A 15,971-nucleotide genomic window follows, 5' to 3' on the forward strand; every position below is an offset into this window, starting at 1 on the left:
ATAAACAGTTTTTTTGTTTCCAACCTTTTCTATTACATCTTAAAAAAAAATTCATAGTTTAACAAAAATTATGAGTTAAAGCAATTCTTACCACGAAACAACTTCAACACAAATTAAAAAATTAGCTCAACAGTAAAAAATACAAAACAGCTCTATGTTCGGTTCCACGTCATTTCACATCATTTTGTTGGCCCGAAATCTTAACAGATATTGCGAGTTTCACTTTTCACCAGTAGCCAAAATAAAACTGAGCAAAAAGATGTCGGTAACTTCTCAAATTACCTGAAAAAGAGTTAAAAATACGGCTAGTTTCCCGAACATGAACAACCTTTCGCCCGGAACTCAAAAGTAACAAGTGGAATTAAATTTTTCGTTTGGAATTTTGTTCACGTAAAACTCACGATAGGGCTGCATTTGAATTTTTTAGTGAATACATTTAGAGTGAGTGAACGTGGCTCAGTATTTAAAATTTTGAAATGGACAACAATCAAACTTTGGTTAGTTACTATAAAAATTGTTAAAAGGGGAGTAGATTCGCTTTGCTGCGCAGTAGATTTTCATTTGAGCTAAAACTTACTGCTAAAGGAGTAAGGTGGCAGCCCTGGTTCCGGGCCCATATTAAGAGGGCAGGTGTCCTGAGAAAATTATTTACCAGAAATAATTAGACTGGTTATTTTTGTAAGTAAAACTTTAAATATTGTTTTTCCTTTTTATTTTTATACTTATACTTACTTAACATTTCTTCTTTGTCCGATGAATCCGTTACATTATTAAGATTAGATATTTGACGCAATTTGAATGTTTTCATCTTATTTTATTGTTATTTTTGTTTGTAAATCAAAAGAAATCCAAAGCACTTCACAAAAATAAACAATTTTCTCAGGTGTTTGAATTTTTGTTTTTTTTTAAATTTTATTTTATAGCCGTTTTGACAACTATCTGAAAACAGGTAGGTTTCTGTCTCGTTCAAAAAGATATTCCAGATACGTGTATCTCAGAAAGCCTACATATCTGATAGGTGATTTAACGCACCCAATGTCAATAGTTATTTTTTTTATATAAGAAAATTACAATGAATATTATTTCTCAATAATTATAATTTATTAAATGTTAAAAAAAAATATTTTCATTTAAGTTTGAATATTTTTTGTAATAGTGTAAAAATTTTTAATATCAAGTTTTTAACAGATTAACAGAGGCGTAAGTTGAGTTGTCGGGGCCCAAGAAAATAAGAACAAGTAAAAAAGAACTTATTCAGCCTACTTTTTTTTGGGCCCCTGATGTATCATTAGTTTTTCGCTAAGATTATTCAAGAAACATTTTTTAGGGCCCTTATCATACTTTTTTTTTAAATGAAATATTATGTGGCTGACTACCAATTCATTATGCATTGCAATGAATATAATTTGTCTCTCTTGTGTCCAAAGTGATTCAGTCAAATATCTTATCATTTTGCTTCGTTAGTTTTATAATAAGTTGCCTTCTCTGATGCATTGCCTCCAGTCAGGGCCCTGGCATGAGGGGCCCCGGGGCACCGCCCCGGGGGTAAGCCTTTTCGTGGCGGATAGGCTTACGGTGACTACTACTATGAAGCTTAGAGCTATGCGATCGCCAAACTTGTTTTTGCAGAAAGTCCTCCCATGGTCAACAGATCGAAGCGGAGTAGGCTGTTGCTACTAATTAGCCCCCCTCCCCCCGACGAAGGAGTGTTCCCATCAAGACACTTCCAACAAAACGGTAGCGGAAGAATTTTTTTTAGAATCAACGGTAGCGTTACCAGTTCCAGTAAGGCTGAACAAGTTGGTGACCACCTTATACGAGCTACTCATACATATTCAGAGCACAGGTCTATAAGGATCAGCCTAGCCAACCTCTCGTTCATTAAAGGGCCTGGCCTTCCTGGGGGCTTCTGCCATCGGGGTAACTCCCCGACCAGAAGTAGGATGCAGTTTTGGAAAGACGACAATACTCGGATACGGACGGATTTACTGATGACGACCCTAGAGACCTCGTCTGAGGTGGCGCAACCAAGTGGAAGGGGACCTCAATCAACTTGGCGTGCGAAACTATGGAAGCAGCGAGCTAAGGATAGCCAGTGAAGATTGTTCGTTGAGGCCCAAATCCACAGCGGATTGTAGCCGCCTTACGGCGCGGGTCATTCTAAATTAAAAAAGGCGCGGGTCATTCTAAATTAAAAAATAGTTTATTAACATTAAATAATAAAAGTTTAAAAAAAAATACAATAAACTAGTACACTTGTACCTAGTTAAAAAAAAAATGTTAAGAGTAGGTATTACCTTGAATAGTTTTAATTCTAAACAACAATTATGGAAATCTTTTTCTTTTTGGTATCCAACGATACCAACCGCTGAATTAGAAATTTTGCTTGCTTAGTATACTCCCAAGTCCCAAGTAAGAATTTAACTTGTATAAAATTCATTACCTTAGCGCTAAGAGAGTATATGTATTAGGGTGGGTCAAAAAAATCGAAATTCTTTTTTTTTTTTATTTGGTACTCGGAAAAATCGATTGCTAGACACCTCTAGAATATACACACCAAATATGAGCTCTTTATATTAAGGGGAAGGTCTTCCGCTTTGCAATTTTCCATTTTTACATCAAGCTTCTACTAAAAAAAAATAATTTTTTTATTAATTGACTTTTTAGCAAATTTCTTTTCAGATTCTTGTAGGAAATTGAACGCTCTACAAAAAAAGCCTTATACACTTTTTTCGTTTATCTAACCGTTGAATAGATATTTGAGGTCCAAAAATCGAAAAAATCTTTAAAAATTCGTAAGTGTGTGGGGCCTTTTTTGTAGAGCGTTCAATTTCCTACAAGAATCTGAAAAGAAATTTGCTAGAAAGTCAATTATTAAAAAAATTATTTTTTTTTAGTAGAAGCTTGATGTAAAAATGGAAAATTGCAAAGCGGAGGACCTTCCCCTTAATATAAAGAGCTCATATTTGGTGTGTATATTCTAGAGGTGTCTAGCAATCGATTTTTCGGAGTACCAAATCAAAAAAAAGAATTTCGATTTTTTTGACCCATCCTAATATGTATATACCCATTTATAATGTCTGTAAAGTTTTTAAGCGAAAACACGTTAACATAATAAAATTACTGCTATTTTTCTTCAAAAAGTTCGGTTAGATTGTGCCAGTACTAGATATTCGTGGTTTCGTTTTTCGCTTTTACGCAACGCCCACACTGCTCAACTCATACGGTAACCTAGCCTAGGGCTTAAACCTATACAAATTGGATATGTAGAAGAGAATTGAATTGATGAAATGTTCTACAGAGTCTTATCTTAAAATATAAGTAGCGGAATATCATTTACAATTTTTTTGCATGATAATGTATATGATATAGCTAGTATTATAAAACATAGGTAGTATGAAGCATGAAGGTAAATGAAAAAATCCAATCTTTGCTTTACACCTTTGTATACATATCAATATCAATAAAATTTATATACATATACATACATATGTACAAAGGTTACACAAGTTTCGTTTCGTAGATACATAATAGGTGTCGTACTGAGAAGGAGTTTTATGTGCTTCCAATCAGAATTTAGTCAGCGTAAAAATACAAAAGAAAGGCGGACCATTTTTGAATGTGTGATGTGTTTCTGATATTAAATGGTAGTGGTTTTATTGAGTGGAGTGAATTTGAGTTTGTAATCGTGGATATGTGTGTCTGAAAGTGACTACAATTATTCATAGTAAATCCATGAAGGCTTTGAGTGAAACTTTTGACGTTTTCCTTTGGTGAAAAATGATTTCAAATCTTTTCAAAATGAGACTTATGAGTTTTATTTGTATTATTTTACATGCTGAAGTTTTTTTATTTCTTATCATAAACTTTTAAAACTTTAATTTCCACTGCTAAAACCGGTTCACTACACAAACTTTGAAAAACTTCCGCTTCCGCATTATTTGACCACCACTCGCTGTCGCACAGATTTTCACATTACATAATTTTAAAACAATAAGATTTCTTATAATGGAATCCGTTTAAACTCTGTTAAATTTAAAGTGAACTTCATTTCACTTTAATAAGCATTTTCTTTTTTTAAAAGTTCTAATAAAAATTAAAAGATTTCTTATCAATTCTATGTGCAAACTGATTGATTTTCAAAGATTTTCTTAAAAAAAGTGAATCGGTTAAGAAGATGGGATTTAAAGTGAACATCATCTTATTTCAAAGTGGTTATTTTTCTCCGTGTGCTTTTTTATGCGTTACTACCAGTGTTCGTAGTTTGATTTCACATGTATTACAAAAACAACACGCAGATTCCGAAACGAAAATAAAAGTTAAATCCAGATCCGGCTGCGGATAGAATTTTTATTTAGTTGCATACATACATAAATCTTAATTCAAAGTTGATTATTGGTAAAACCTACGGCGGATAGCTTTTGCCAAAAACACACCTAATAAAAAAATTCGGATTGTTTTTACCAACATCACACATCGAATAGAATAGAAATAAAAAAATAATTATATTTGAATTTTTCGATACACAAGTATGGTGTGGGTTGGTTGTATGAGAACAATCTGCTCTCTTCTGAACGTCTGCCTGCGAAATAGGCATATGTCTGTTTAATTTAAGTGGGTACCTGGCCTATGTTGGTGATGCTGTCTCCTCTATTTTTCTCATGTTTGCTAATCCCATAGGATTTTGTCTCATGGTTCTCACAACTAATCTCAACTATCATTAGCACCAAAGACCAAAGCTATTTATGGAAAACTATGCAGCCAATTGAAGCGCGAAAATCAAAATATTAATTTAATCAAACTTCTTACACTATAAGCACTTTCTATGTATGTATCTATCTACAATCCATGTATTATCTGCAGGCTACAGTATGAGTATATCTATGTGAAAACTATAATAAATTATTTCAACGCCCACACTGCTCAAATCATACTTTAACCTAGCCTAGGGCTAATATGTACCTATGAATTGACTATATAGAAAAGAATAAATAAAATGTTCACACACATCTAAACGTAAAAAACTGAATATCGTTTAAAATTTTTTTTTTTATATGATAGGTACAACATATCAATATTATAAGAATATAAACAAGCAAGCTGTAAAAGTAAATGAAAAAATACATTCTGGTTTTGCAGTTTGCACACACAAGTTTAGGTAGGTACATAGGTTTCGGGGAGAAAAGTTACTACCTATATGTAGGTTTTATGTGCTTCCAATAAGAAAATTAAATGTGGGTAAAAAAATACAAAAGAAAAGGTGAAGCATCTTTGAATTATGATGACTTTCTAATATTTAATGATAGTTAATGGAAATGGCTTCGATGAACCAGGGCCGTAGCCAGGAAGGGGCTTGGTTCAAAATGTTTCAAACAAAAGGAACTAACTTACTAATGTAAATTTATGTTTTTATTTTAAAATTAATAATAGGTACGTCTGTTCTACACTTTTTGTGCACTAAATTATCAAGTTTGTCAAATTTATGAGAGTTGAGAGAGAATTCTCTCAGAAGGAAATAAACTGCAAAAGAGTCTAGAAAAATTTCAACACCATTATACAACACTATTTTCATATTTTATGCTTAATCCTTAATTCAATAAAAAAAAAACACTTTTTATTGGAAAAACACTTAAATGCGATTCAATTTAAAAATCCACCACAATTTGATTTGTTTTCTTCCTTTCCTCTCCTCTTCAGTTGGAATCATCATGGTCATGTAAGAGGCCGACGCACGCCGATTTTACTCAACACCTAATCAAAAATGTGAAACTAGAAGGGTATACCTTTTCCGTGACCCAAAAGGCAAATCTGTCACGTCGGCGTCGTCGTCAGAGTAACTGCCATGTCAGGTAAAGAATGTAGTTATGGAAGGACAACAAGCCTCGGTCGGATACGGATGGTTAAATTACGGACAGTGAATTTCGGATATGCACGTGGAATTTTAGGTTCTTAAAAAGAATACGTGCAGCCAAACATCTAGCGGAGGCCCATTCAAGAAGTACCAGGGGAAGAGCAGTGCAAAAAAAAATTAAAAAAGAAGACGACATCGACTACGAGCTCCTCGAAAACATCTACGAGCAAATCCCAAGCTAGAAAGAGAAAGTACCCTCGGAAATAACATTTGGAAAGCAAAGCAATGCACGACAATAAGTCCGTAACGGATTCAGGCCAGTCGACTTTGCTGCGTGGCAAAGTTTTTTCATAGCTAGTGGGAACATGAGCTTCTCAGAATTAGAAAGAGGCAACACGAAGTTATGAATAAAGAAAACGGTACCGTTCATAAAGTTCGAAAAAGTTCAAAAAATATTTTCCTATCTTGAATGAATGAATGAATGAATGTGTTGTGGGGGAAAGTTGCACTGCGACCTTAAAGGTCTATTGTGCCCCCAAATTTGGCTGCAATTAACTACTTACAGTACAGTCTCCAGTTTGATACTTTTTAGGTATTTGATTAACTGGAGTATTTCTATCGACGGTAGATCTTTACTTGTTACCTGGTGCTGGCCCAGGTATCTGTGTCGATTGTGCATTAGTGCTTCACAGTTGCCCAGTATGTGTTCTGGCGTCTCTTCATTATTGTTGCAGAATCTACAGGTGGCACTGTCTGCCAGGCCAATGTTGTTGAGGTGTTTTCTCAGCTTGCAGTGGCCTGTAAGGATCCCTGTTATTATTCTCAGGTTGTTTCTACTCAGGTTAATGCAGGTTTTAAATCTTTTTTGGTTGTAATTCCCAAGTAGTGATTTCGCCTGTCTGAGTTTAGGAGTCTCTTTCCAAATTTTAGTTCGTTTGGCCTCCTCATCGGTTTTTATCATTTGTTTGATCGTGCTGTCTCCAATTCCGCAATATGGTTCTGGGCCCATAAGAGGTGCGGTTGCACCTGCTTTTGCTAAGGAGTCTGCTACTTCGTTCCCTTGTACTCCAACATGTCCGGGAACCCAGTACAGTGTTATTTTATTTGCCTTGCCAAGCTCGTTCAGCTTCTTCACACATTCCCATACGAGTTTGGAGTTGATGGCGTATGAGTTTATAGCTTTAAGTGCGGCCTGGCTATCAGACATGATGGCAATGTTTTGGTTTTTGTATTTTCTTTCGAGATTACGTTCTGCGCATTTATCTATAGCGTTGATTTCCGCTTGAAAAATGCTAGGAAACTGTCCCATTGGAATGGAAATTTTGGTTCTAGGCCCAAATATTCCTGCTCCAGTTCCATCAGCTGTTCTCGATCCATCAGTGTACCACTTGATGGCGTTTGCATTGAAAGTGTAGTTCGTGGATTCACTTACCCACTTTGCCTTGCTACTAAACTGTGTTTGAAAGTTTTTCTCAAAGTTGTATTTCTTGATCATGCAATCTCTTGGGATGTCAAGGAGGTTTTTAACTGTGGTGTTCGATATTGAGTCCCTTTCTTTGAGACCAATACTCTTGCCCGTACCAGTTCCCTCTTTTGCAAATCTCAAGATTGTTCCGTTAGCAGTACTACTTATTACTTCATGGAGTGGTGTTAAGTGGAGGATGACTTCCATTGCTGCTGTAGGGCAAGTTCTCATTGAGCCAGTAATGCATAAGCAGGCCAATCTTTGAACTTTGTTTAATGTCTTTTTAGTTGTAACTAGTTCGGTTCTTTTGTGCCAAACAACCGCACCGTAGGTGATAATGGGTCTCACCATCATGGTATACATCCACCTTAGGATATTTGGTTTGCACCCCCATGATTTATTTGCCAGTCTTCGGCATATCATAAGGGCTTTTGTGGCTTTCCCGACTGTTATTTCTAAGTGTTTATTCCAGAGGAGTTTACTGTCTAGTGTGATACCTAGATATTTTACCTCTCTCTTTAGTTCAATGACCTTACCAGCTAGCTGGATAGGTCTGATATGAGGCAAAAGCCGTTTCCTTGTGAATGGTACAATTGTAGTTTTTGCTGGGTTGATATTTAGCCCCACCGTTAAACACCATTTACTTGTAGCTGAAAGTCCTCTTTGGATGATATCGCAAAGGGTCTCCTCGAACTTCCCGTAGGCGGTTATTACAATATCGTCAGCAAAACCAAGACATCGAATACCCAGGGATGTAAGATGTTCCAGTAATTCATCCACTACAAGGCTCCACAGCAAGGGTGATAAAACCCCTCCCTGTGGACATCCTCTTGTTGTGATGATTTTCTGTGTTGTTACACCTGTAGTTGCCTCTGCCGTTCTTGTGCTCAACATTTTCTCTATCCATTTTGTAATGGTGGCCGGAACACACTTTCTTACAAGAGCCTTAGATACTGATTCATGAGAGGTGTTATCGAAGGCCCCCTCTATATCTAGGAAGGCGCATAGTGCAGTTTCTTTAACATTTAATGCTTTTTGTACGGTGTTCGTTAGTTCGTATAGAGCAGTTTCTGTTGACTTACCTGCCCTGTAGGCATGTTGGCGATTATTCAGAGGCATTTTTATGAGTACTTCTGATCTTATGAAGTTGTCAATTAATTTTTCCAATGTCTTCAGTAGGAAAGATGTTAAGCTTATTGGCCTGAATGACTTTGGATGGGTTGTATCCTTCTTTCCTATTTTGGGAATGAAAATTACTTTAGCTCTTCTCCACAGACTTGGTATATACCCAAGTGCTACGCTGCTTCGCAGAATGCTAATTAGCTGTGGCATTAATTCTTCTTTCCCTTTTTGTAGAAGTGCGGGAAAGATGCCATCCACTCCGGGTGACTTGAAGGGTTGAAAGGTATTTATTGCCCATTCAATCCTATTTCCTGAACAGATAGTTGAAGCTATCTTCCAGTCTTCACGATTAGGCATAGGAGGTATTCTCTCTATTTGGAGGCCTATCAGTGGAGAGCTTCCCGGAAAATGAGTGTTTAGTAACAGTGTTGACTTTTGCTCTTCGTTTTCAGTAAAACTGCCGTCCGGTTTACGCAGAGCTAGCGATTTTATAGTTTTTTCTTTTGCTAGTGCTTTATGCAGTCTTGCTGCAGCAGGAGTAGAGGAGATACTCTCACAGAAGGTCCTAAAACTGTTTCCTATCTTAAAAGTACTGCCTTTTTTGCAACAGTACACATCAAAGTTTTAAGCAAAATTGTTGTTGAGATGTTTTTCAAAAAATTGAGTTTTGTCCAATGTGGATATGGACAGTATAGTTAATTTTGATGTAGAAATAATTCCATCTTTAGGAAATCCAGTAACTCTAGGCTAGGATCTCGCCGTTCATCAACAAGCCTTTCCAGACAGCTCGGCCTCTAGATAGCCATTTCCAGTTGCGCACATCATGTTGGTTGAGGTTGTTCTACAAAAATATGGGTCTCTCTATTCTACGTTGTCCTTCGGGGTTGGATAATGCTTCGGTGTTCATACGCTCCATATGACACAGCCATCTAGGCTGTGCCACAGAATTTGTAGCTTTCTGACCAGGTCCATGTCGCTATAAAGCCCGTATAGCTATTGCTTGTATCTTTTCCTCCACTCTCCACTGACCGATGCATAATGGAAAATAACTATTCAATACAGTATCGTATAAAACAGTTTTTTAAAGGTTGAAATCGTATAAATATAGTCCAAGCGGCGCACATACGGGAATTTGACCAAAAAAGGTGATCAAAATTATTTGTTGGTATTTTTAAATGAAATAAGTTATTAAAAAGTTTAATTAATAAATACAAAAACTACTAACCATATTGTATAATTTTTGCAATTTGTATTTACCAAGATGATATTTCAATATAAAAAAAAAATACACATACGCCACAGTGACCCGCAGCAAATAAAATAATTAAAACAAATTAGCTGACTAAACACCTTTATTGACCATTCAATAAATCTCAAAATTTTGCAAATGGTGTGGTAAGATTTCGGAGCCATTAAGTATACGAAAATGGGTAAAGTATTTTTTACCCACTAACCCATGCAGAAAACTAATCATAAAACAAAATAGCAAAAGAAACTTGCTTTAAATAAAGTTTATACCTTTATATTTATTTAAAGGCAAAAAAAAAAAACTCTTCAAAATAAAAAAATACCCACCTTTAAACAAAAAAACACGAAAAAGACGAGTAACTTTCAAAATGGGAACTTCTATAAGGCAACCCTATTTCAAAATAAAAACGGTCACATGATTAATTCTGTATTATATTTGTATAGTTTTAAAAATAAGAGCACTTTTAAAATGGGGAAAAAAAACATAAATCCTGAAAAAAATTGAAAAAAACAATTTGAGGTATCTATGCCTACAAATGTGTATTTGTTTCAAAAAAAATTGATTTTTCTGATTTTTCATTCCACAATTTCAGACTCAAATATCTGGAAACCCTTAAAACCAATTTCGAAAGCACGTATAAAGCTCAACATAAGCTTTCATTTGATACCAGTCTCATCTGTGAACCCAAAAATAGGTCATGTCCTTTTTGGATTTCGATAATTTCTATGAGATGCGACATCTTTGTATTTTGTTATCTTTGGCTTTTTTTGGATTGCCATAACGGATTTCTATTTTACCATAGAAGATAGAACTGCGCAGAACCGTTAGAAGGAGAAAAGACAAAGATAGGTTTTGTAAAAGCCCAATGTGTTCTCAATACTTTTGGAGAGTGAAAAATACAGATACAAGGGTGCAGCATCCATATCTGAAGGAATTTTTCTCTAATCTCCGATCTCTTCAATTTTGATAAAAACGTAGGATTTCATTGCTTGTAAAATAAATTGGATGGGTGTATTGTCTTGTGCGATAAAGATTGATTAAATTTCATTAAAAAATAATATATATTTAAACAAATTAATTTTTAGTCATTTATATTTAAGTAACGAGTTTGAATAAGTTGAATAAGATTTATAGTTTCGATGTATGAAATGCTAAATCCTGTGGATACGGAGTATAGAGATAAATTTTTATTAAGTGAAAAATTACATTCAAAAATATAAACAAGGTCATAGATTATTTTTCAAAGGAGTGGTCAGGTGCTTAAAAAAAGTAAGTAAATTGGAAGGATGCAAAAATTTATTTTTGATTTTAAAGGTTTTAACTTTTTGTGTGGTGACCTAGATGGCTTTTGAAAATGGCTAAATTTATTTTTTATTAAGTAAATCGTTGAAACAATTTCTGTATCTGTAAAAAAAAAGTGAAGGAAAAATATCAAAAGCAGTAAAATTGAGGACTTCTCTTTATAGAAAATTGGATATAGCAAATATGCAAAACTGTTCTATGAATTTTATTAGTATTTTAATGAAAATGTTAAATTTCTACAGTCTGCAATTATCGGACCAGTTGCATTGGATTCTGAACAACCTCTGTTATTAACATTGCATTTTTAAACAAACATTTGTGTTTTCTGCGTTGTTAAAAAAATTACCTTGTTTTGAATTCTTCGTCTAAAAAATGTAGGTTCCATTGATATGAACTATTAATCGATAACCATTGCATATACCTAAATATATATGTAGATACGTGTTGGAAATCTAAATAAATTTAAAATCCCCAAATCCATTTGCTTTAAACGTTGATTTTGTTATTTCATTTGTCTTGGTGAATAAAATTGATATTAAACTGTAATGTAGAAATGTGCATTTACTTCGATTTGACAGCTCTATTTTGTTTACTTACTCCCACATTATTGAAAAATTTCAAAACAATTTTTATAGGTATATCAAAACTTGTTTTATGACTGCTGAGATTTAATTTAAGATTTTGTCTTCTAGATGTCTAATCTCTCGAAAAAAGTGTGTCAAGTTTGGAAGAATTTGCAATTTCAAATATTCACTGAACATGTTTTGTGATAAAACTTGTTTTGAAATTCATCAATAAATTATAATAGCGCAAAATTTTAAAGGATTAAGTAAATTGCTAAAGCCATTTAGTAAGTTACTAAGTTAAAAAACCGTATGCTATTTAGCTTAGTAATTTACTAAAATGGCTTTAACAATTTATTCAATTGTTTAAAGTTTTGCGCCAATATAATTATGGCCGTTATTTAATTTTTTTTAAGGAAATAAACATATTTTTTCTATAATAATTCCGAAAAAAAATATTTTCACCCTTATAAAGAGACTTTTTTGTGACCACTTTTTTGAAAAATAGTAATTTTTTTATTTTTTGTTATGCCAAATTCGCACCCGTGTGCCGACAGAGGGTTAAGGTTCAAGTTTTGTTTTTATTTTTAACGACGTTTCGGGAATTTTAATCGCCTTCTTCAGGTCTTAATTAAAGAATGCAATAATAAAATTAATATAAATTTACATTATATAATATTTACATTATTAACCCTTTCGAACCCAAGCTATTAAAATCAATATTAAAAAATGTTTTTTTCGGTATTATCGGGTCAAAAACATGACAACTAAGAAATATGAATAGCAAAAAGTTATTTTCCAAAATAATAAATAGCAAAACTAATGTGTTTTTCCCATGGTACATGCAAGCAACATGCTCTGCCTATGACCACCAAAAAAAGTCGGAGAACTGAGATAATCACTTTTTATGAAACTGTAATGTATGCTACTTCTTCTAAGCAAAAAAACAAAACACTTTCTGCATTAACATTTTGTATATCTTTTTTTCAAAATTATGACCATATATAAAAAAAAAAAATTTTGCAAAAAAAAAAATTTTAGTCCTTTTCTCGATAAAAAAAAATTAACTGTATGATATTTGACTATCTTTTTGTAATAATCCAGTAACTAGGCATTATTATCTTTAAATAAAGCCATTGTAACCTAAAAAATTGTTTAATTTAATATTTTTTACGAATTTTTAAAAAAATGTTACATGAGAGTAACGCTGGGTCCGAAAGGGTTAAAATATTTGTTATGTAAATAAACATAATAATGATCTTTTGAACATTTAAAAAAATGAATTTAATTATTGTATTTTTGAATAAAGACTTGGAAGAAGGGGATAAACATCCCCGAAAATTCACTTAAAATAAAAACAAAACTTGAGCCTTCAAATCTTAAAAATAATAAGAAAAACGTCACTGAATAAATAATTAAACAATTATCTACTATGATATTTAAAAAAAAGAGTCTATATTCATCTACGATGAATATAGACTGGAGTTGAAGGCTTTCAAGACCTGAAGCTTAGTAATTTTAATGAACACTTAGAAGCGCATGTAGCTGATCTTTCATTTTAAAAATTGACAGAGTTTGAAGAAGAGCGCAAACCGGATGAGACGTTATTATTGACCCAAAACAAGAAACTGACGAGCTGAACATTGAAAAAAATTGAGAAATTGATAACCAAAAAAATTAAGCTGTTGTTATTATAGAATCCACTGATTTAAATTTGGAAAGCAGTTCAACATGTACAAAAGGACTGTTTAGTTCGATTGCGACACATCAATTTGTTTTGGAGAAAAAAGAAAAGCTGTAATTTAACCGAAAATCCTTAACTTTGTTTAAATATTTCACGGAGAAAAAAAGGGCATCTAGAAATAAGATGATGCCCACCTCAAATTCCACCACCTTAAAACAATTCGATTCCCGCTTAAAAAAAATGGACTCCACTAAAATTTAAGGTGAACTTCGTTTCATTTTAATGTGAATTTTCATCTTAAAAAACCGACAAAATATGAAAATTTTAAAACTACAGTCAGACGCCTAGTGACGCAACAGTTGTAGGTTGATCCCCCCCCCCCAGTGGCTGCCAGTTCTTTTTTTTATTAAAATGTTTTCATATAAAAATATGATGATCTCCCGCTTAAAATAAGTGGATTTCTTTTAAATTTGCGCATTCAAGAAATTAAGTTGATTTGCCCGCTTAGTATTGAATTCATCTTGGTAAAAAAACATGCAGAAATCCGCTTAGTTTAAGATGGCATCCGCTTATTTTTAGATGGTCTTTTTCCTCTGTGCACCAAGCTGGGACGTGAAATTCAGTGTTCAATTTTTGGAACGCATCCTTCGCTTATATGGGAGCATTAGTTTACTTTATAAAATGAGTTTATTATGAACAAAAAATTTATAGGAGAAACTATTCAAAAACTGGGGACAAGAATGGGTCAACATAAAATTTTATAATTAAAAATAAATAAATTTAAGTTACAAATTCAAGAAGTTAATACATTTACCTATAAAGAAGAAAGAATAAGCATGTAATTATAAAACAGATAAAAGGGACTACACGAATACATACTTTTATCTGTTAGTTAATGCCAATTTACAAAATAATAATTTAATTCTAAATTGAAGATAATTTATGTACTTTCAAAGCTTTTATTTTAAGAATCTGTTAAAAGTTTTAATTAAAAAAAAAAATTATTTGAAAAACAAGTCTGGTAAAAATTTGGCAATTAAGTTATCTAATATTTTATTTTATTTTTCAGCCCGCGTCACAAATGAACATTTTACATCGTTCGTAACCAACACTGATAGTTAATGCTACAGTAGTGATGAAGACTTTTAATCAGCTACAATTATAATACGTATTTCATAATAAATGCAATAAATTCATAAATAAAACTTATATCAAACAAATCATATTGAAGCCACTAACCAGTATTAGATTAAAAACGAAAAAAACAATATACTAATGACGACAAATGAAATAAATCCTCCGTCCAAAAGGGGAAAAAATTCAACTGGTAACATGGCGCATTCATTAAGCACACTGTCAGGAGTTGATGGTATAACATCAACTCCTAGACATAATGCTGGAAAAAAATTGGCAGTTCGGGTTCAAATGCTGGATGGCTCAATAACAATGTTTCAAGTACAGGTTAGTTTGCATTAGATTCAAATATTTACCTTACAAATTGTTTTTTTGCCAATTGAACAACTCGAGGAAGAGTTTTATTTCTATTTTTGAATAAATTTTTTTTTTTTTTTAAATCTTTTGATTCATTTAAAATATTTTAAAACTTTATTCCAGGCAAAAGCTGTAGGAAAGGTTCTCTTTGAACAAGTGTGCCGTCAGCTAAATCTTCTTGAGGCTGACTATTTCGGCTTGGAGTATCAAGAAAACACCACTCGTACTAAATATTGGTTGGATCTTCTAAAACCACTTAATCGACAAGTAGGACTATCGTTAATTGAACCATTGCTTCGGTTTTGTATTAAATTCTATACACCTGATCCATCTCAGCTTGAAGAAGAGTACACGAGGTAAACCACATAAATTACCATATACTTTAAAATTATTTTTAAATGTCATGGTGGGATATTATTTAAAATTTTATATTTTCATTTTTAACCCTCTACTCCATGAATTATGAACGAAATGAAATAAAATTTTTTTTAACAACTTTTTAGGGTTGAAAAAAGGTATTACATAAATTTTTTTATTTTTTTACATATATATAAATTTTTTAGAAACATAAACCATATATGGGTTAGTATGCAGCAAGTCGATTTCCAGCAAACAATTAATAACCCATATATGGTTTAGTATGCATTCAAGGTATGTTTTGTAAAGTATGTTTTTATTACATTGGACTTTCCTTATTCATGGAATTTATTCAAACTCTTTCTTTTATCATTGTTGCAGAAGAACACCTTCCATTTTCTACACGCACACAAAACGTTTTCAGTCCTCAAATTTGACATATTGGTGTTTTTGTTTGCCATTCAGGGATATGGTCCATGTTTTCAGTTAGCATTGAATTCAACGGCTTTTGCCCTTGGTTGTTGTGAAATTTCGGGATTAGATGGGGCTGGACTTCCGTGACTTGTATATAACTCCCTCAGCTTTGTTTTGTTCCATCTCTGCTTTGATCACCTGCCAAAGCTGAAGGGTATCCCCTTTTTCGTGACATTGTAGGTGTTACAGATTTGCAAAAATGCTCGGAGATGGCTTGTTTGATTTTAAAAAGGGTCAAAATCTGAAGCTAGATCGTCATCACTTCGAAAGCCATCACCAGTTTTAGCATTATCACACTTATTTTTTCCATAGAAAGTCTTCGAATTCATTTTACAAAAAAAAAATAAAATTCCCACAAAAATCAGTAATGTAAGTTTCCAACGCATGATAACCCATATATGGTGTTTTGAAAA

The 15,971-nt window shown here is 33.1% G+C and overlaps 2 protein-coding genes across 2 annotated transcripts in view; one reads left to right on the forward strand and one right to left on the reverse strand.

Annotated features, from left to right (window-relative positions):
• LOC129916353 (NAD-dependent protein deacetylase Sirt7) overlaps nt 1–15,971 on the reverse strand; it is a 131,027-nt gene that overhangs the window by 70,918 nt on the left and 44,138 nt on the right. The gene's annotated exons all lie outside the window — the stretch shown is intronic.
• The window catches only part of LOC129916350 (uncharacterized), a 28,430-nt gene continuing 22,872 nt past the window's right edge, over nt 10,414–15,971 (forward strand). Inside the window, exons 1-3 of the mRNA XM_055996221.1 lie at nt 10,414–10,956; nt 14,306–14,697; nt 14,851–15,083. Of these exons, the coding sequence (XP_055852196.1) occupies nt 14,512–14,697; nt 14,851–15,083 (419 nt within the window). The 5' untranslated portion in view covers nt 10,414–10,956; nt 14,306–14,511. The remainder of the gene's footprint in view (nt 10,957–14,305; nt 14,698–14,850; nt 15,084–15,971) is intronic.

Source organism: Episyrphus balteatus, chromosome 3 (assembly GCF_945859705.1).
Source record: "Episyrphus balteatus chromosome 3, idEpiBalt1.1, whole genome shotgun sequence".
In the NCBI taxonomy this organism is placed as follows: domain Eukaryota; kingdom Metazoa; phylum Arthropoda; class Insecta; order Diptera; family Syrphidae; genus Episyrphus; species Episyrphus balteatus.